Source organism: Nansenia antarctica (genome assembly GCF_963989245.1).
Source record: "Nansenia antarctica genome assembly, chromosome: 1".
NCBI classification, from domain to species: Eukaryota; Metazoa; Chordata; class Actinopteri; order Argentiniformes; family Microstomatidae; genus Nansenia; species Nansenia antarctica.
Genome location: NC_137674.1, coordinates 1,972,088 through 1,993,971, shown reverse-complemented (window position 1 = coordinate 1,993,971; position 21,884 = coordinate 1,972,088). Strand labels below are relative to the sequence as shown.

The 21,884-nt window shown below is 43.6% G+C and overlaps 2 protein-coding genes across 2 annotated transcripts in view; both read right to left on the bottom strand.

The window, feature by feature from the left end:
• Window positions 1–48: 48 nt before the first annotated feature.
• On the bottom strand, window positions 49–3,502 carry LOC308173906 (putative E3 ubiquitin-protein ligase TRIML1; the record flags this gene model as incomplete). Its single annotated transcript, XM_080548959.1, has 5 exons — window positions 49–620; window positions 1,143–1,285; window positions 2,548–2,837; window positions 3,281–3,376; window positions 3,485–3,502. The coding sequence occupies 5 exons, from the start codon at window positions 3,500–3,502 to the stop codon at window positions 49–51; spliced, it is 1,119 nt and encodes a 372-aa protein (XP_080405085.1).
• A 2,719-nt stretch (window positions 3,503–6,221) lies between these two features.
• The window catches only part of ablim1a (actin binding LIM protein 1a), a gene marked incomplete at both ends in the record, with an annotated part of 45,381 nt that continues 29,718 nt past the window's right edge, over window positions 6,222–21,884 (bottom strand). Inside the window, 20 exons of the mRNA XM_080529607.1 lie at window positions 6,222–6,335; window positions 6,559–6,635; window positions 8,016–8,094; window positions 8,673–8,680; window positions 9,259–9,319; window positions 9,479–9,537; window positions 10,057–10,171; window positions 10,569–10,654; window positions 11,685–11,831; window positions 12,610–12,657; window positions 13,326–13,430; window positions 14,866–14,979; window positions 16,061–16,190; window positions 16,487–16,522; window positions 16,699–16,743; window positions 17,862–18,017; window positions 18,684–18,761; window positions 20,112–20,156; window positions 20,647–20,711; window positions 21,506–21,593. Coding sequence (XP_080385733.1) covers window positions 6,222–6,335; window positions 6,559–6,635; window positions 8,016–8,094; window positions 8,673–8,680; window positions 9,259–9,319; window positions 9,479–9,537; window positions 10,057–10,171; window positions 10,569–10,654; window positions 11,685–11,831; window positions 12,610–12,657; window positions 13,326–13,430; window positions 14,866–14,979; window positions 16,061–16,190; window positions 16,487–16,522; window positions 16,699–16,743; window positions 17,862–18,017; window positions 18,684–18,761; window positions 20,112–20,156; window positions 20,647–20,711; window positions 21,506–21,593 — 1,656 coding nt within the window. The remainder of the gene's footprint in view (window positions 6,336–6,558; window positions 6,636–8,015; window positions 8,095–8,672; window positions 8,681–9,258; window positions 9,320–9,478; window positions 9,538–10,056; window positions 10,172–10,568; window positions 10,655–11,684; window positions 11,832–12,609; window positions 12,658–13,325; window positions 13,431–14,865; window positions 14,980–16,060; window positions 16,191–16,486; window positions 16,523–16,698; window positions 16,744–17,861; window positions 18,018–18,683; window positions 18,762–20,111; window positions 20,157–20,646; window positions 20,712–21,505; window positions 21,594–21,884) is intronic.

Here is a 21,884-nt window from a genome sequence, read left to right as displayed (position 1 = left end):
GTCTACAATATGGTGTGCTGACTGCGAGTACCTTCCCGGATGGAAAGATCAGACTGCCCCAGACGCAGCGGGAGCATTACAGATCACGATCGGTTTGGAGTTCGTTCCGTTGTGGTCGTGCCCTGGGCAGACAGCCAGGTGGAGGCTTTTGGTGAACGTCCCCGCGCAGAACGAGAACAGAGGGGTCATGCTGTCCGCCCCCAGGAAAGACACCAGTCCCGCCGGGAAACTGCACAGCACTCCGATGCGACTGAAGCGTATCGTGACCGGCAGTTGGTAGGGCACCCCGCCGTGCCACGCCGTGTACTCCCCGTCGAAGAACTCTACACACCAGGACTCGGTCCCCCGGCCCAGCCAACACTCCTCGGCGCGGCCCTTGCGGGGGATGGTGGGGTAGGTGAGGCCGAGCTCCCAGTAGGTCTTCCCCGCCACGTCCACCTCCCAGTAATGGCGTCCGGAGGTGAAGCCCTGGAGGCTGATGACGTTGAGCGTGGTGTCGAAGCGCTCTGGGAGCTCTGGGAGGTCCTGCCAGGTGTCTGTGTAGGTGGCGCTGTCCCCCCGGGGCGAGATGATGAGCTTGGGGTGGGCCGTCTCAGGGTCCAGGGCCACCTCGGTGGAGTCTGAGGACAGAGGGTGACAGGGCGTACCTTTACTGGGCTGTTTTAGCCTGCCGTTTAACACTAGCCACAACAGCCGTGGGTGGGGTCGTTTGACCAAGTGAGTAAAACGAAATGTATACCTTTGCACTCGATCAAATTTCAGGACCCTCCTTTCATGACTTTTCCTAGATACAGTATGTGCGTTCTACCACCCAGTATCCTTACATTTTCAAAATCACACCAGGATAAGCTAGTATGAAGCTATTTTGCAGTTTTTCTGTGTAGGAGGCAGGCTAATTTACAAGACGCGCCAACTAGTGGTCCTTGTGTGTAAGTAGCAGCTTTCCATTGTAAAGACTATGGTCATTTGACCCCCGAGGCGGCTCTTTATAGTAGGTAAAATAGACACGGCTGTTCTAGTGTTAATACAGAATGAGAGTTTTTAGAAAAAGTGGGGAGACATGATTATGTGGTTATCCACAGTTGGATGAGTACAGTACAGGACAGTACAGGACAGTACAGTACAGTAGTATGTGAACTCACAGCTCTTGACGAGTCTCTTGGTGATGGGGGTCTGGGAGCGGATGAGCAGCAGCATGTTGTTGGTGAGGCTGAGGATCTGATCAGCTTTGGGCTCATCCAGGTTGACCGTGCTGGGGTCAGTCCTACTCAGCATCTCCCTCACCCTGGAGGAGACACACCAAAGAGAGACCATATTGAGGAACACTTGAATAATCAAAGTCAAGGCAAGGCAAGGCAAGTTTATTTGTATAGCACATTTCAATACATTTCTTAAACAGGGGCAATTCAAAGTGCTTTACATACATTATTAAAAAGTACAGCAAGAGGAGCATAGTAAGAATAGAAATAGAAATGACAATGAATAAAAGCAAATATAAGAAGTAAATTGATAAAACAAGACAATAGTTGATGGATAAAAGACATTGATAGAAGTGTTTGTGTTTAATCATAACTGCTGCAAAACATGAAGGTCTTTAGCTTTAGATTTAAATATTGTTAGGCTTTGGGCCTGTTTGATTTCTTCAGAGAGTTTGTTCCAGGAGCATGTGGCAGGGTCAAACATGAACTAAAAACATTTCATGATTGACTTTACTCTAAATATGTTTCCCGACGTATAGCAGACAAGCAGGGCACATGATGAAACAAACAACAATTCTTGATAACATACCTGCCCGTCATCTCTGCCTCCTAGAGGAACAACAGTGGAACACACAGTGAGATAGGTGTCATAGTGGGATGAGGTTAACACAACAGACAGTTCACAGAGCTATGTTCAAAATACATCAATACTCATTGAATGTGTTACTGTCAGTTGGAAGCTGTAGAGACTAATCAGGTTACACCTTAACTGCTCCTCCTGAGACATCTACTGCCCCCCCCAGCACTGTGTCTCCTGAGACACCCGCTTTTCCCTTTTACTGTGTCCCCCATGACTTCTACTGCCCCCCTTCTTGTACTGTTTCTCTGTTCTCCAGTGTCTATATATAAACGTTTTCCTTCTACCACTGAGACTGCCAATGGCCCCCGGGCCTGAGCTAGATTACTCTTCCTGCTACGACTGGTGGATTGATGATTCACTTGCTTAGTCAAATGTATTGATTGTAAGTCGCTTTGGAATAAGGCGTCTGCTAAATGCCAAAAATGTCAAATGTAAATGTAATCATTCATTCCCACTGCAACCACCGGCCTGAACATTTTAAAATAGGAAGCACACTGCATTTTAGCATTTTAGCTTTTTAAATCATAATACTGTTTTTATTACTATTATTTTTAAATGACTAGACTTTTTAAATAGGCACTACATAAACACTGTTATATCTGTCTGTTTTTATTGTATGTATTAATGTATGTGACCTATGTGTGTTTTTAATGTGGAAACTGTATTCATGAACTGCACTTCTGCCTGTCAAAGGAGAATTTCTGTCACTCTGTGACAGACAATAAAGCATTCTTGAATCTTGAATCTTGAATCACCGTTGTACTAGCCTGAATCTCCTGAATGTCCTCCTGGCCCATCTCGACAGTGAGCCTCATCAGATCCTGCTCGATCTCCTGGATGACCGTGACGTTCTTCTCTACGAGGTCCTCCAGGGCTTGGAGCGCGGCCCTCTCCTCCATCTCTAGCTGGGTCAGGGTCATTCTCAGGTCCTCCTCCAGCACTCGCTGGATCTCCCCATACTTCTTCTTTATGCTGTCCCTTATCGCCGAGGACTTTTTCTTTTCGTGACACAGTAATAGATCAGTGCAAAAGCAATTCTTAGATATTCGTCATTGCTATGCAACCACTTTTGTACAGTATGTGATTTTTTTTTACTCTTATATGTACTGCCTCTTAACACTAGAACAGCCATGTGAGTAAAGACAAATGTTGTATCTTTGCACTCGATCAAATTTCAGGGCCCTCATTTAATGACTTTTCCTAGATATGTGCGTTCTACCACCCAGTATCCTTACATTTTCAAAATCACACCAGGACAAGCTAATTTAAAGCTATTTGGCTGTTTTTCTGTGTAGGAAGCGGGCTAATTTACAAGCGGCCAACTAGTGGTGGCATTGTGAAGAGGGGGTTTGACCCCCGAGGCGGCTCTTTTAGTAGGTAAAAAAGTAACGGCTGTTCTAGTGTTAACAGAGATCAACTCCCATGCTGTTTGTTTACTCACAGTGATTTCACTTTGCTTAGCGGTCAGTTTCTTCATTCTGAATTTGACTTCCTCTCTTTGCCTCGTCAGGCACTCTTGACGCTTTAGCAGCATTTCCTACAGTACAAAAGAAGGGGTTCGGAAATATAAAAAATATCGATATATATATTTTTAAAAACGTACCTAATTTGAGGCACATTGGATAAAGCACAGCAGCACACACACCTGATCCTGGGTCTTCATCGAGGGTTTAATCTGAGACACTGACTATAGAGACCTTGGCTGACGGTGTCAACAAGGGAAGTCGTAAGTAACCAACCAAAGACTCTTATCAACGAGTCTTAAATCAGGAGTGAGCACCTCTCGTTTGATTTCAGCTCTGCGTCTGCCTGCTCATGTGACTCTCTTCCTCTGTTTATAGCATGGCCTGACTCTCATGAATACCATTCCACCACCATGACTGGACTGTGATTAAAGACCCAGGCACCTGGCCTCTCTGACAATCCCATGCCTCTGCAGTGACATAATATGGACAGCTGCTGTGTCAGTGGGGAGTGTTGCTATAGTGGGTGCCTGTGTCCTGCAAGGTATTCACCTTGAACTGTCACTCAGTGTGACATAAATGGTAAATGTATATGACTTACATAGCGCCTTATTCCAAAGCGCTTTACAATGGCCTCTCATTCACACGTACATTCACACACCAATGGCAGCAAGCTACCATGCAAGGCGCCAGCCCACTCATTTGGGAGCAATTTGGGGATCAGTGTCTTGCCCAAGGGGACACCTCGACATGTTGGGGTTCGAACCTCCGTTCTGCCAACCATGCGATCAATAGACGCCGGCTCTACCTCCTGCGCCACAGCCGCCCTGACATCACAGCTGTCCTGAGAAGTATGTATCATGATAACATAGCATTCATATGTAGGCCGGTTACTGAAAATGGAGGCTAATAATCATATTGAGGTGATGGCATCAGGCTATCCAGCAAGTTATTAGTGTGTGTGTGTGTTTGATATCTGACATCTGTGCAAAACACTAATAGTTGTGCATATCTTAGGTTAATGCTTAATAAGATACTCCCTTAATTCATTGCCCAATAATAGGAATCATAACATGGATCTTTCCGGTCATCCCTCTAACAATACTGTCACCCACTGATTAGTGGCCTCATAAATGACTGTGGAACCATTTCTTTCTTTCCTTTTTCTTTTTTTTGTTTTAATTTGTGTCCTATATTTTCAAGATGTGATTCCACATTGGACACATTTACGTTTTACCTTCAATTGTTTATGTTGCTTGAGAAAAACTGCTATTATTTCAAAATGAAACAGTGATGATATGTTGAATGTAAGAAGGAAGTATTTAATCATGTGTGTAATTTTACCATAGTGAATGCACAGTAAATGATTGATAATTGTTTTTTTGTGGCCCCCCAATCGACTGCTTGGGCAAAACTTGCTTAAAGTAATTGAGTATCACTGCTGTAACCTAGAGTCCTAGTTGTTGGAATAAAATCACGTGCTGTCAATTGGTTCTTAATGTTCATGGATCCTAGTAAAATGGTTCCTTGTATAAGAACTGTATATGACTGATCACAATGTTGTATTATGAGAATACAGCATCTGTGCTGAGACTCATTTAGATTAGGGTTGAATATTTTGCCATGGTTTTAGTTCCATCCTGAGAATAATGAATGGAGCATGTTGACACCTGTTCTCGCAATTCAACCCGAACAAAGCCTCTGCCCTTTCAGATTTCCGAGGGAACAAATCTGTGTGTATGTGTGTGTGTATGTGTGTGGGTGAGTGAGAGAGAGTGAGAGAGAGAGAGTCAGAGAGAGAAAGAGAGAGGGTTAGGGTTAGGGTTAGGAGAGGGTTAGGGTCAGGGTTAGGGAGACTTTCTGACTGACAGATTGATAGAAACAGAGATGATGTTTCCGTGGGTGTCTGCCTCTTTATTGTCTGAAGTCAATAAAACCTGTCAGAAAGGGAAGTTTCAAATACCTCACAATATATTATGGTTCAAAATCTGATAGGAAAAAACGGACTGGGTTAAGTTCTACAGCATCTGTATCTGTACAAGTGATAGATACCTTTGGTGTAGCCGAGGAGGACCGTACACGGTGACTTAAAGCTTTATTTGCTTAGATTTCAATACAACAAAATGGCAGTGTGGGTTTCAATTATAAAAGTCACTTCAAATACAGTTATTTCTTGCATTTTAATGTGTTTTTTTCTTCTTTTCATGTGGTGATTGTAGCTCATTAGGATAAGTGAAACAGAAATGCGGCTACTCCAATGTTGAATGATTTGCTTTTCCAGACATTGATGCCCAGTGAAAAGCAGGTAAGGTACTTAGGCTGGCGGACACTGCCATGTGAGCCTTAAGGAAATGACAAGACCCAGTGGCTCTTTATTATTTCCCATCCAGACTCACTGAGTCATTTCATTTTATGCCAACACTGGGCAAAAATGTTCCGGCCCCAGTGAGGACAAAGCTGACAGACATTGCAGTTTAGCGTGTGAACTTTTCATGTGCTACGAGGATCTACATACAAAGTTCCACAGGAGTCAACAGCAACAAATATGCGGAAACAAGCAAGACAGAAAGGAATGCAGTTTCATTCGAAGCAAAACAAGAAAAAAGAAAAAAAAGAGAAAAAAAGCACAGTCAAAAACAAACATTGACCTTATCAATCATTCTTTCTCATTCTTTTGTCACTTTTGAACATGGAAGAAAATGTTTCACTCGTAATTCCTCGTAAAGCCTTTTCAAATCTATCAATCTATCAGCCAGCTCACAGAAACCTCTGGAAACCTCCGAGAATAAGAGTCTTTTTGATTGTTTCCTAGACCCTAGGTCAGAAAAATAAGGAAGGAAAAAGTAATAAAAACAAATCCTACATCTATATTACAGTGATAGTGCTATCTGGGTGAGTGGATGCATGCTGCTCTGACAGCTAGAAGAGTTTGGCCTTCTTTTTCAGGTCGTTGCGTTTCCAGAGTGGAAGCCTGTCAAATTCCTGGATCTCCATCCCAAAGATGTCAAAGAACATCTCAGGCGCTAAGTGGCGCTAGAGGTGAGAAGAGAGGTTGAGAAAAAGAAGGAGGGGAGAGGGGGGGGGTTGTTGTGGTTAGCATCGAATCTCCTCCTGAGGGCATCAAAGAAAAACTCTCAAGAAGCCATAGATACTGAACTTTCTCAGCTCGTATTTGTGTAACATTTACGTACACAAAGTAGACTATTCCCAGTATCTATTGCATCTTATTATCACATGCAGAGTTATGCAATTATACCTCAAGTCTGGTTCTGTCCATTTCCCTGGGCAGTTTAGCTCGCCCTCTACTGGTTATTGTGAGCATTTCGTATGGAAAGACCTTGAAAAAGAGACACTTGTCAGTATAGACAGGTATTGATTCAGGCAAGAGATGGAGCTCAGTTTAGCAGTAGACCATTTATGTCAAAACTGACTGACTCCTCTTTTCAATCAAACCTGGATACCAGGTTTGTGGGATAACAAAAAAAAAAGCAAGAAAACATCAATTGTAAACATTGATTTTGTCTGTAGCGCAGAAACCCTGTAACCATGTTTGATTGAATAGTGCCTTGTGTTGACTTGTGTAATACAGTTTGCATGTAAAACCCTTTCTCAAGACAGGGGAAACACTAGTGTGTGAAAGAAGGTTGGTAGTGAGGACTGTGGAGGCACATGCATACAATACGTTAGGATGTGTTCTTTGATTATCGACAGTAACACAATAAAAAGATGGAAAAATATGTGTCAGTTATAGACAATGTTACTGTACACATTTTCAGAGAAATTCTGTAATCCTAATGTTGCAAAAAATATATATAAGCTCCAAAATGCAATCCCGGAAAAGCTGCTGTGCTTCAGGTTTTATTCTGCTAAAAAAGGGGGTCAGGAAACAGCCACACTCCATTCAACACATTTTGTGAACGTTTTCTGAATCTTAGTGAAATGCTCCAATAAGCAACAAGAGAGGAGTGCGTCTGACAAACTCAGAAACAGACGCAGTCCACAATAAAGGTTTCCCTCCTTCATAATACTGTATACAATATACTGTATATGAGTTGATTGAAAAGATACAGTGTTGGATTTTGAACTGTATGTTACATACAGTATCCAACCACTCTGGATTGAAGCCATATGCAGCCATATGCAGATGGGGCATGGGGAAGCCGGCATGCTGAGCGAGAGGTGACTAACTGAGAGCTCTTATCTGGTCTACACAGCACAGAGATCGGCATGCTAGAAAGAGAGTCTGCCTTAGCTTACAGGAACCTATCAAGGACTTGACTTCCTGTGCTTAGCTGAATACAGTATAGCAGTGTGTGGTGATGTTGTGCGCAACACCAGTCTCTTATGTCTCCTATTACAATTACAGTAGCGAGTTGCTCACCCCTCCATAACTGTGCCCAAACTACAGTTGGGCAAAGCTGAACCGAACTCTTCCTATTTCTTTTGTTCAAATGTGTCAAGCTGATTTTTTGACAAAAGACACTTCACTGAGTCAACTGACATGACAGCCGTCTAGCTTTTTATGAGTGTAAATCAAATACTTGGCCTGTCATTGAATAATAATAATAATAATAATAATAATAATAATTAATTAAATAACGCAATACAGGCACTTAAGAGATTATCAAAACGATTGCAACGCATTTCCCAGAGGATTGTGATATTCTAACAAATTCAAACAAAAAATAAAAAAGGAATTAGATATATAGGTACTTGCTTTTGGTTCCAACATATTAGGCATAGATACTCCCCTGTCCATTCTTGTTACGGCTGCGCGGCCATCCTTAACGAGCTACAGGACAGAACACACACACACACATGTAACATGATGGTAGGGGGCTGCAGAATAGGCACGCATTATCTCAAAAGCTTGCTACTAGCGACTGTACCGCCGGGACAGCTGTCTTATGTTTCTAATATGAAGCAACATGAAATGCATAACATCCTCTGATCGACCACTTGTGTTAACTGCACTTGTGAATCCCCTTACTGTGCAGAGAGGCCATAGTTCTGCTAAAGAAAGGCTGCTTTGCTATTGAACATGTATTCACATGAGACATACGATACAGGGGTCTATTGACAACAATAGAACAAGCAGTGTACAATACAGTGATTGAGCCTACAGTCGTAGTCAGACTGAGCTGTGTTCATTGTCGGAGAGGATGTGTCCCATGACAGCTAGGAACATACAGGAGCACAGAAGCTGCAGTTCTGTGAAATGCGACAGACAGTGACGCAAGCGTTTAGCAGGAGTGGGCGAGGTACATTCAGGCTAGTGTGCAGTCCTTTCAATCCTGGGAACACAGTATGAACGAGCAAAACATGCCAGGTGAAAGACACGTCGTGAGAGGAAGCTGATGACAGACATACCTGAAACTCTGCAAGACAAAATGGGACAGAGAATGAGACAGTTAATGGTTTTCCTGTCCAGTCCCTGTCAGTCTGCTACAGCTGTGGTATTTCAGTAGAACATTTCTCAAGTCTGCAACTCGTTATACAAAAATGCCTTGAGTTGATTTTGCTAGATGTCATTGACTCAGAATTTCAAGTCATTTTGATTGAACATATGCGACACAGTCTGATCATTTGGTCCGCATGTCGACAACCACTCAAAATGTTCTGACTTTTCTTTTGAAACACGGAACTACGTTTCAACGTTGTTGAGAATCACAACACAAACTCGCTAGTCAAGCCAAAATACTGCAACGCAATGGATTAGGTGAGTAATCCTCCACTGCTACCTATAGTTAACTAGAACACTACTTTACATTGTTAGCAGGCTCACAAAACAAGCAGTGTCAGTTGACTAGCGATGTGTCATTGATTTTCAACGACGCGGAAATGTATTTTCGAATGAAAAGTCCGATCATTACTTTGGATCCCGATATGAGGATCAAAGCATTAGAACGTGTCACATTTGCATCCAGTGTTTTTATTTTGGGATCCATCGTCTCACCTCGTCCTCCCCCACACATATCCCCATAGCTGTTGTACTGAGTGAAATCTGTGGACTGGGGCTGTAGAAGGAGACGTAGCATTATGCTAACAGTTATCACATCTGAACATCTGAACGTGAATGTATTCATATAACTATGATTCAGCCTGAAGGATTTGTAGAGTTGAACAACAGTAATGGTTGATTGAATAGGGGTGAAACAGAAAGCATCTGAACTTACCCGATGTAACCCGTTCCTTCCATAACCAGGCAGCGATGACGTTTTTGAGGAATCTGGATCTGAAAAAGTTGTGAAAAAATGTGAAATAATAAAAATAAAATGCTGAGTTGAATTTAACACTAGAACAGCTGTGTGTGGGGTCATTTGACCATGTGAGTAACATGTATTTTATATCTTTGCACTTGATCAAATTTCAGGACCCTCCTTCCATGACTTTTCCTAGATATGTGCGTTCTACCACCCAGTATCATTACATTTTCAAAATCCCATGAGGATAAGCTAGTATAAAGGTATTTTGCAGTTTTTCTGTGTAGGAGGCAGGCTAATTTACAAGACGTGCCAACTAGTAGTCGTTGTGTGTAAGTAGCAGTTTCCCATTGTAAAGACTATGGTCATTTGACCCCCGAGGCGGCTCTAATAGTAGGTACAATAGGCACGGCTGTTCTAGTGTTAACTGCCCTAAGTAGTTCCATTGCTTTCTTTATTTTGAGGGGTTGGTATTGTGGTTGACACTACAGAAGTCATTGCATCTGCTTGACCCGGAACTGTGTAACTCCATGATGAGGTGGGTCAGTTACCTGAGTCACAGTTGACCTGCTGAGGGTCATAGCGCTGGGCAGAGACGCTGCGTGCCCTGATCTGCTCCTGCTCCTTCTCCTCCTTCAGGATGAGCTTCCCCAGACCTGACTGGATCTGTGGCCACATAGACACATACAGTGGGGGAGTGTATTTGATCCCCTGCCGGTTTTGTAAGTTTGCCCACTGACAAAGAAATGGGCTGGAATGGGCTACAAGACCCACTTCTGGATTTTTTTGGTTGATATTCTTTCTCTCACTGTTAAAATAAACCTACCATTAAAATTATAGACCGAACATTTCTTTGTCAGTGGGCAAACTTACAAAATCAGCAGGGGATCAAATTCTTATTTCCCCAACTGTAGATACAAACAGAGACATGGGAGTAGCCCACATGGTCCAGTGTGTGTGTGTGTGTGTGTGTGTGTGTGTGTGTGTGTGTGTGTGTGTGTGTGTGTGTGTGTGTGTGTGTGTGTGTGTGTGTGTGTGTGTGTGTGAAGGTTGTCTCTCTGACCTTGGTGAGATGCTCCTCCTGAATCAGCTTCCTCTTCAAGGCCTCTTCCTCCTCCTCCTCCCTGGACCGCCGCCTCCCCCCTGGCCCTGAGAGGGTCACACACACACACACACACACACACACACACACACACAAATAAGGTCACCATCCGCCATGTCCTCCATGGAGGAGTGCTGCTGAATGACACCAGACACGACAACACATCATAAAACTTGATCAGTTATTCAGTCTGTGAGCATTTCATACAGATTCAGCAAGATATCGCTGCAATGTTGTTACATTTGGCCAACAAAGGGCTGCATAGGGAGTTACATGGGATGTATATGTGTGCAGCAGCCATTGCTGAGGGGTTGGAGAATGAAGAGATTCTGTGTGGGGGAACACGAACTGGCAAGACAGATGGACAGCCAGGCAGAGACATTCTGACACTGTTCCTATGATGAGACTTTGACTGTGACACCGTGACTTGGAATTTGATACACAAAGGTACAACACAAAGGTAAGATATAGACAACACAAGGTAAGTCAGTTTTGGAGCCAGTCTCAGTTGTCTCTATCAAAGTCATGTGTGACTGATGTAGCCAGAGCGTTGAATCGTTGTGTTGTCGTAGAATATATACATTGTGGGAGGGAGAGTGCAACTAAAGCAAGAAGCAACATGATGCCAACCAATATATGCCTTTCATTGACCACAACGTAGCATTGTGCAAGCAAAACAAGACGCTGTAAGAGATAAGAGTTCCTGCGGCGTTATCAGGGATGCAATAAAGCTTTTGTGATGGGAAGCTGAAAGCCAGGTCAGGGGTCAGGGCTCAGGGCTCAGTGTCTGGTTAGTGGTTGCGTTCTGATTCTCAACCCTTCGTCCAGAAGTGTGCACTCTTTCACCTCCTCTCTCCGCGGGCATGGCTGGAGAGGGACACCTCCATACTGCCTACTACTACACCAGTGATTTTTTGGGGGGGGCTTAAATCCATGAGGGGGAAGTGTACGAGTGCACACTTCAGGAGAAGTGTAGAGGGTCGGACCAATGGCCAGTGTGCCTGTTTGCAGGAGTAGTGCAGACATGCCCGTAAGGAGCCTACAGTACCAAACATGCCCATAGGGAGCCTATAGTACCTAAGGCAGCGTGGGAGGGAGAGAGGGGCCAGGGCAGGCTCTCACTCTGGTACGTGTCGTCCGGAGAGGGGGCATGTGCGGCAGGAAAGGTGGCAGATCTGATTATCTCATCAGTGGACTCGCTTTGGAGTTCTAGGGCAGCGGGATCTAGGTTGGCAACCAGGGGAACTGGATGATCAGTGTCTGGGCAAAGTCCCCTGAACCACAGATTTTTAACATTTACAAATCTTCAGCAGATCTGAAATGTTCTGTGATCTTCTCTACAGTGTGATTAACAACATAAAGGTTAAACGCCGATCGTACACAAACCCAGCACATAACAACTACACTGACTAGTCCCAGACCTTACAAGCCAGAGTTGGACACTTCTTATTTCATTCATTCTACAAAAGAAAAACTGCTAAAAGGGAAGGTAAGAAAAACATCTCAAGGTCACAGGAAAGATAGACTGTGATGGCTAGACGTTAGGTTTGTGAATATGTACACACTCACAGCTGTTAAGGTTGCGTTAGAGCCTACAGATATTGCTTAAGCGTTCTTGATTGCACAAAATGCACAAATATATATATATATATATATATATATATATATATTCACTCGGTAGGTTTACATGCCTTGATACCTGTTATGTTTAGGTTGTCAGACTGTTTGTCAGTAAATATCACACTGCTGTTCTGAGAATGTTTTGTCAGAGAGAGACTTCAAACAGTAGTCATAAATTGCCATTGGTGGTGGTTAAGTGGTGTACAACCAGGCTAATGGAAAGATCACATCATTTAACCAATACCATGAATTATTGGTGAACAGACACAAACATAACTTCCTGATATAACAAAAGTACTCAAAAGTAAGGAGCTACTGTGTACAGACAATCATATTTTATTCTACCATGTGAACTGAAACTGGCCACAGAAAGTAGATGTACCGTGTTGTTTGTAGATGGGTGGTTTTCTGTAAATATTGATGCCTTGATCTGAAAGGACAAAAACAGAAATATCTAGTCAGAACACAATCTATCGTATTTCGTGTATGCACAATAATTGTAATCTGTCAAATCAGGAACTCACTTAAAGTGTGAGACCTATTTTTGTAGCGTGAGCCAGCAAGATGTAGAAATATTACAAGGCACAAAATCATGATACCAAAGCACCAAAATCCGGCCATGCATTCTGAAATGAACAATGACAAAAACTACAAAGACAGGGATGAGTCAGATCTTTGTCTTAATAACAAAGACAGCAACAATGGAAGTTCTAGAATTAACATATTGAGTTCCTCATTCTTTTTCCAATTCCACTTACGCAATGGCATCCAGTCAAACGTATATTATGTCTACTGTAGTGTTTATTGTTGTTCAATGAATTGAATGAATTGAATGAAGTGAATAACTGGTGATACGTCTCTCAGGGAGTATAAGAAATGATATGAGAGATTGCTTTATTATGGAATAACCCCTTGAGACATGCTATCTTGTTTTTCGAGGGGGTCCTATGCAAAGGGAGTAGGAGTAGAGAACAGAAAAAGCATACATAGAAATGGAAAAACAGGCAGAGAGGGATGAAGGGAGAGAGACAACAGAGACAGAGAGAGACAGGGTCTCAGGTTGACAGTAGCAGTGACAGGGTGCCCTCCGGCTCCTACCTGGGAGGTGGAAATGTTTAGGGGTCAGGGAGAGAGGCGGGGTGACCGGCCGGGAGTCTGGCCAGGGAGGGAGGGGGGAACTGCGGCCGCTGGGGGGGTCAGGGCCTCCAATAAGAAGAACCAAGACAGAAAGCAGGGCAACAAGACGGAAATCATATGTTTGGATACAACAGAATCAAAAGGTGCAGGGGAGGTTGTTATTTGTTTAGAAAGAATGACCCAGTTTGTTTAGAATTATTGAAGGATCCAGTTTTGGCAAATCCAGAGATGGGAGGATCATGCAGTTCATGCAGTTAAGTTAACCAATAGCCCCATATCGTTAGCCTCATAGCATAAATGTCATGCTTCACTTGTGGTCAGCCGAGCCATCTTTGTATGTAGTGTCAAAAATGTCAAAGACATTCCTTGGGCAGATAGTGATTTTGGAATGTAACACGCATTCTGATAGGCTGATGGCATAGACAATAATGCACAGTGAATCAGCAGTGTTAGGAGAGTAGAGTTAGGCAGATATCTCAATTTGGCCAAAATATGCAATTATGCTATGAGGCTAATGATATGTGATCATAGGACAACAGCAAACACCTGTACTGTACACTGGTCACATATCGGTCTAGAATATTCTATCTACAGTATGTAAACTCAATATCCTGATTCATCATTGTCAACACAATGAGATTATTTTTATCAATAATTACTTGATATCTTGTAATATATTATCTTGATATCTTGATATGTTACATTACACTATCGCTAGTATCTTATTGGACATTGGTTATAACATGATATAGGTACACCACCTATAAGCATAATGTACCTATTCAAACCATGCAGGCATCAATGAAACGTATGAAAGTGCATGCATACAAACATCAACACTCCAAAATATTCAGACCAAAAACAAAAAATACAAAATAAAATAAACCAGGTGTAATTCCAGTAATAAGTCATAATAATAATAATAATAATAATAATAATAATAATAATAATAATAATAATATCGGGGGAGGGGTGTCCATCATCTAGTGTGAATTACAGATCCACACATAGAACATTTTTAGCTTCCTTCCTTCTTCATCTCAAAAGTGTGTGGCGGTACAAAGAGGAACTGAGATGATGGAGAAGAAGGACATGACTAGACCGGCGAGTCTGAGGTTGTCTGAGGTGAGACAGCAGCTTGCCTGGGGGACTAGTAGTAAGTAAGTAAGTAATGTTTATTTATATAGCACATTTTACAACGACAAAACAGCCGCCCAAAGTGCTTAACTGAAAACACTAGTAAAAGTGTAGAAACAACAGATAAAAATACACTAAAAACAAGGTGCAATACAAAATACAAGTACAAAAAGTGCAGTGTCGGGAGGCAGGCTCACCTCAGGTCAAAGGCCAGGGATAAAAGGTGTGTCTTGGCCAATTTTTTAAAAGCCTCGATGCTCTGGGCAGATCTGACGTGGAGGGGGAGGCTATTCCAGGGCCTAGGGCGGAGGTAGGGGGGAGGAAGGGGCCCTTACCTTGGCTGGGGGGGGGGAGTGGCCCTTACCTTGGCTAGGGGGGAGGAAGTGGTGTCTGAAAGGGGAGGGGGGGCGGGAGTCCCCGGAGCCCACACTGTTACTGCACAAGGAGGAGCAGAGCTTCTGCATGCCTGTCAGAGCCTCTGCAGTGGGGGGGCGAAGACCCATCCAACGGGCACACAGGGCCAGGGACACAGAGAGGACAGGGTGGGGGGGAGGGGGAGGGGGAGGGAGGTGCAGAGGGGAGGTGAGTGATGAGAGGGTGAAGGAAAAGAAAGGAAGGGAAGGGAGGGAGAAATATAGTAATAAGTAGCACGAAAAGAAGAAACCCGTGAGGAGGAGGAGGAGGAGGAGGAGGAAGGGTTATTAGAGTAAGACGAGGGATTAAGGAATAGGAACACAAGGTACAGAGATACCTTAAAAATGAAAAAGGTGTGTAAAGAACTAGAGGAGAGTGTACAGAGCTGTTAATACGTGTCACATTCTAATGCTTTGGTCCTCATGTCGGGATCTGATGTAATGATTGGACTTTTCTGTTGTCGAAAGAAAAGTTGAAACGTAGTTCCGTGTTTCAAACGAAAAGTCCGGACATCTTGATTGGTTGCCGATATGAGGACCAAAGCATTAGAACGCGTCGCATATAAGAGGGTGAGCAGTTCAGGTAGAGGAGGAGAGGTGGGGAGGTAAGGTGGGTTTAAGGAGCTGCAAGATGAATAAGGGTAAAAAAAAAGGCCTGTGTGTCTGTTAGGAATTAGCTCCTGTGTAGCCCACATATGAAAACATTCAAGTACAATTCCATACGATAACATCCATAACCCATCCGTACATCATCATATCCCTGTGTGACCTGCAAAAAGCTGCCACTCACTGAGTGAATCTTCAGGACAAATTAACCCAATGACGGTAGTAAGACCCAATCCAAAAGTCTGTTGTTTGTCTCTACAGAATGCTAATGACAATCCAAACATTTAGGTCATTTAATTAATTAATTAATTTTAATTTTAATTTTAGTTAATTTAATTTTGCCATTTAGCAGACGCTTTTAATCCAAAGCAATTTACAATTACGAATTACAGGGACATTCCCCCTGGAGTAATTGAGGGCTAAGTGCCTTACTCAAGGGCACACTAGTGCGGGTGTGGTTTCAGGCGGGATTTGAACTCACAACCTTCCGATCACAAGTCCAACTCACTATCCACTAGACCACCACAGTAGGCTACTCACCTGGTCTGTGGAAATGCTGTGGGGACCGTGACAACGTGGGGGTGTAGCCATGGCGATTGTAGACGGGCGACCCGATGGAGCCCTGACTGATGGACCTTTGCAGGACGCGTTCCCTCATGTCATAGCAGCCCTGAGGGACAACAACACGGAGGGTGAACCAGAACCGCTCTCACTGGAGGGAGTCCTCTCTTCACAGAGGGTCACACAGTGTTTGCAGCACCATTTAGTTATAGTACATCAGTGCTGAACACACTTGGACAGACAACACTTAAATAAGAGATTTGTTTTACTCTCAAAAGGTAAATTGGAGCACATGCATTGATATTGTTGGCGTCCACTGTAACAATGTTACTTCACATGGGGGGGATACAGGTCATAGAGCAGATCATCATCTGACCCCTGACCCCTGGCTGACCCCTGACTCACCTCAGCAGATGGTGTGGGTGACATGTTTCTGGAGGACTGTAAACAAAACAAAACAGTATTTATGGTATTTTTCTGCATTTTTCTTCAGGCTCATTAAGCAACACAGATGTAATTTACACACAGACGCACAGATGAGAGAAGCAATCTGTGAAAAATGTTGTAACACAAAACGTGTTGTGTACTTGTTGAAATGTCCCCAAAAAATGGCTTACCGTGTCATCTGGCACGGGGGAACGCTCGCGTCTCGCGGTGTGCAGCTGAAGACACAGGCGGGGACAGAGCAGCACAGTCATCAACATCACTGTGCCTCAACCTTTAGAAGTACGTCACTACATCATGTATCTTTAACACTAGAACAGTCAAGGGGTCATTTGACCCTATGAGGAAAGAAAATGTTTATATCTTTGCACTCGATTGAATTTCAGGACCCTCCTTTCATGACTTTTCCTAGATACAGTATGTGCGTTCTACCACCCAGTATCCTTACATTTTCAAAATCAGGATTAGCTAGTATAAATCTTTTTTTTAGCAGTTTTTCTGTGTAGGAGGCGGCAGGCTAATTTACAAGACGCGCCAACTAGTGGTCTTTATGTGTAAGTAGCAGCGTACCAAGGTAAAGACTACTTATAGCAGGTAAAAAAGACACGGCTGTTCTAGTGTTAAGGTATACGCTGACTTAAATCTGAAATGTACAGTACACCATTGTTGGATACAGTACTCCACCATGCATGCAGCATGTGGGAATGTGAGATACCTATATTTATCCTGTTTTTTTATTTAGCTGTTTTCGCTCAAACAAATAAAGCACAACCTTTAAAAAACAGTAAACGCACAAGTAAACAATGGCCATTCTTTCTAATATGATCCATCCCTCATGCCCCCACGCACACACCCATGTACACACACACCCGTGTAGACACACACCCATGTACACACACACCCATGTACACACCCATGTACACACACACCCATGTACACACCCATGTACACACACACCCATGTACACACCCATGTACACACGCACCCATGTACACACCCATGTACACACACACCCATGTACACACACACCCATGTACACACCCATGTACACACACACCCATGTACACACACACTCATGTACACACCCATGTACACACACACCCATGTACACACGCACCCATGTACACACCCATGTACACACACACACCCATGTACACACACACCCATGTACACACCCATGTACACACCCATGTACACACACACCCATGTACACACCCATGTACACACCCATGTACACACACACCCATGTACACACACACACCCATGTACACACCCATGTACAAACACGGCACATGCATGACTGGGTGCATCGAGGAGCGTGGGGCTGGCTGATTACCTCTCCCACACTCTCCGTCTCCTCTCTCTCATCCAGGGACGTGGTGTACATAGGCTCATAGGTTATCAGGTCAGGGCGCTCAATGTCATAAATGGCTTTGACTTTGGGAATGGCGGCTAGGTCCCTGTAATCAAGGATCTCGTTGTCTACTTTTGCCTAAGGGAGACAGACAGACAGACACAGACACACGTACACAGAAACAAAGAGCAAGGTGAGGTTTACAGAACTAGAAGCACTCGACTACATCACCGTGAGGGGCTGTTACACAACTCAGAGCTAGGGAAAAAGCTTCAGGGGACTAGGTCTGCGTTCGTAAATTCGCCGGAGCGCACACTAGGTTCGACGTCATAAAGGGACCAAGTAATCACAGGGACAATTTATTTGAATATCTGGACCTCCAAGCTATGTGCTGTGTGTTTGTTATGTGTGGTTTCTCTTTTTTATTTTTTACTTTATTTTTTTTAATTTTTTTTATTATTTTTTTCGTTCTTTTTTTTGTGTTGTTGTTGTTGCTGTTGTTGTATGCGTCTGTGGGTATATGTGGATGTTGTATCACTTGATTACCTCTTAGGCTGTTCATGTATCTGTATGACCCACTACTTTATGTTACGAAAAATCATCAATAAACAAATATTTAAAAATAAAATAAAAAAATAAAGGGACCAAGTCATTTGATTGGACTAGAGGGAGTCACATGGACGCTCCGGCTCTCTCAGAGCTAATTTACGAACGTGGCCTAGCAGTAAGGGGACAGCAACTTCAGGGACTAGGAGTAGGGGGACAGCAACTTCAGGGACTAGGAGTAGGGGGACAGGGACTCACATAGATGGTATGACCCGGTGAACCAGGTATGCTTGTACCAGGTCTGGAACAGATACTCTCGGACGACGACCTCGTAGGCTGCAGGAGGAGAACCAGAGGTGACGTTAGTGAGACGTCAAGAAAAAGGGATTGAGCAAGACAACCTCTCTCAGTCCAGGTCCAAGGGTTACCTTGTGTATACAGTGGGGGGGGGGGGAAGTATTTTGATCCCCTGGCGATTTTGTAAGTTTGCACCACTGACAAAGAAATGAACGGTCTATCATTTTTAACGGTAGGTTTGTTTTAACAGTGAGAGACAGAATATCAACCCCCCCAAAAAATCCCGAAAAAACACATGATGTAAAAATCGAGGGAAATTAGTATTTGATCCCCTAGCAAAAGATGACTTAAGTACTAAAAGAGTACTCGGTGGAGAAACCCTCGTTGGCAACCGCAGAGGTCAGATATTTCTTAAGCCCAATGCACACAGCGTGCGATTTCTGTTGCACGTCAACATTCCATTTTGAAGTTTGAATGGAAGTCTATGAGAAAATCGCATCCCAATGCACACGGCCCCGATTTTAATCATGACAACAATGGAAGTTGTCGTGCAACAGAAATCGCACGCTGTGTGCATTGGGCTTTAGTTGTAGTTGGTCACAGGGCAAACTTACAAAAATCAGCAGGGAATCAAATACTTATTTCCCCCACTGTACATGTTGTCATCTAAACTTGTATGAGTCGTGACATACGGTATTGTATTTGTATATCAGCTGGTCAAATAATAAACAAGTAAAACAAGCATACAAAGGACTATCAGAAGGACAGGTTAAGAGCACAGTACAGCCGCTGACTTTAGCTTAGTAACGTCCCGTCATTGTCACACCTCTGAGCACTCGAGAGACTGATCTCCAACTCAAATATAAACCCACGTCTTTGCAACGATGTCATTCATTTGCCACGAGTTTGCAAAGTGAATGAGGGTATTGCTGCATTGTGACTTAATGTCCTTATGAACCAACATGCCTTCTAATGGGAAATGCAGACTTCAGATGGCAACAACAATCCTAAATTAATGTACTGAATGCGACTGCTGCCATGAAGCATAACTATCGGTACACGGCTAAATTGGGCAATTTTCAGTTGTTCAAGAGACAGTTGTTTAAGTGAAACAACAACACATTTTCTCCTTGATACTAATATCTTATTTCTCCAATGGTATTTTTGGTATTAGCCCATGCATCTTCCACATAAGGTAGATCAGAGGGGGGGGTATCTGAGGTAGAACGTCTATGCCCCCAGAGGAGGGTTGAGCTCTGGTGGGGGAAACAGAGAGAGATAGCACTGCAGGCTGTCTCCAGCAGAGGGCACATCATGTCCTATGTATGTACATGGAGGAACAACGAGGATGATGTCACTGGCATAGCCAGCCAATAGCGAATACAGTACCTGCCTTTCTGTTTTGTGGAGGAGTAATAAAGTTGGAGGCAAGAGCTGTGGACGGAAGGGAGAGGGGGATTCACAGGACATCACACAGGGGGGCTGTACCTCTCCAACCCTGACTCACAGCCCAGGGTTGCCAGATGGGCTGGGGTTTTTTGGTGGATTTAGCGGTTTTTAGACTGGTTAGGCTCGAAATTGTCAATCCCATCTGGCGACCCTGCTCACAGCCCAGTCGGCTGGCTAGGCTAGCTCACACACACACACCCACAAACACAGTTATTCATAAACTAACCACCACAGAGTGAGGTAGGTGGTCTATAGACCCCCACCCAGACCACGCCACACAAAGGTAGGTGTGGTGGTTAAAGAGGGAGAGGGGCGGCTATGTATGCAGCCTCTGACACTGTCACATATCCTGTATACGGATATATAACCTCCTACTTTACTCTGAGAAAAAAAAAAAAAACATAGAAAAGACACAGGAAAAGACAAGGGGGCACATAAGGTCAGGGAGTTGAGGTGATGATGACCAGATGCCTACCCGCTCTCTCTGCCTCTCCTCTGTCCTGGTCGAGTTCTTACAGCCAGGATGCCAAACGGTCGATCCTATAGAGGAGGAGCACAGAGGTGGACGTTCTTCAGAACACACCTAACAGCACCAAAAGAGCCTGTGTGTCCAGTACTGTATGATCCAGCCCATATGTGACACAGTCTGATCATTTGGCCCTCATAATCGGCAACCAATCAAAATGTTCAGACTTTTCTTTTGAAACACAGAACTACGTTTCAGCGTTGTTGAGAATCACAAACACACACTCGCTAGTCAAGCCAAACTACTGCAACGCAAACGCGATTGGGTGAGTAATCCCCACTGCTACCTAGTTAACTATAAAACTACTTTTTTTTACTACTACATTGTTAGCAGGCTCACAAAACAAGCTGTGTTTTGATTGAGAATGTTTATTTTGGTCCCTTATACAATTCACAATACATATATAATGTGTATTGTATATGTACACAGTCACAATGCGTACCAGGACCAAAAAGGTGTAGGCTGAAGCCATGGCTTATTGCGCCTACCCTTTTTACATGCATGTTTTCTTTCCCCATGAGTGCATAATCAAAAACAACAACGACAACATTTCACTTGCGCATCTTAACAGAAAACTCAAAAGTACCTAACAAAAAACGATATTAATGCGCCTGCCCTTTTTACATGAGTGGTTTTCAACTCACGTAAAAAGTTGATTAGTTGATTAGTGATGTGTCATTGATTTTCAACAACGCAGAAATGTGTTTACATTTTTTTGAAAGAAAAAAGTCCGATCATTACATCAGATCCTGACATGAGGACCGAAGCGTTAGAACGTGTCACATGTGACTCCCGCCAGGCTGCTCACCTTGCAGGTACATCTCCTCTCCTTCGGTGAACATCTGGTTGCACCTGCTGCATCGCGCGCAGCTGGGGTGATAGTGCTTGTCTCCTGCCTGCCAATCAAAACACAAACAATAAAAAAACGATTCATTGTATCTAAAGCGCTTTTCAGGGACTCAAAGATGCTGAAAAGGACAGAACAATAAGTTCCACCTCTGACTGACTGTGACTGCCTCACTTTTTAAACCCTTGGCATGTTTCTAGATTCCTCCACAGCAGAAGAACGGTTAGCGTAGCATTCTGTATCTGAACATTTCTCAATAACAGTCATGGGGACATGTCAGTGGCGGCAAGACACAGGATAGACTGGGCACGCCGCAAACGGTTAGCTGGTCTATAGCTAG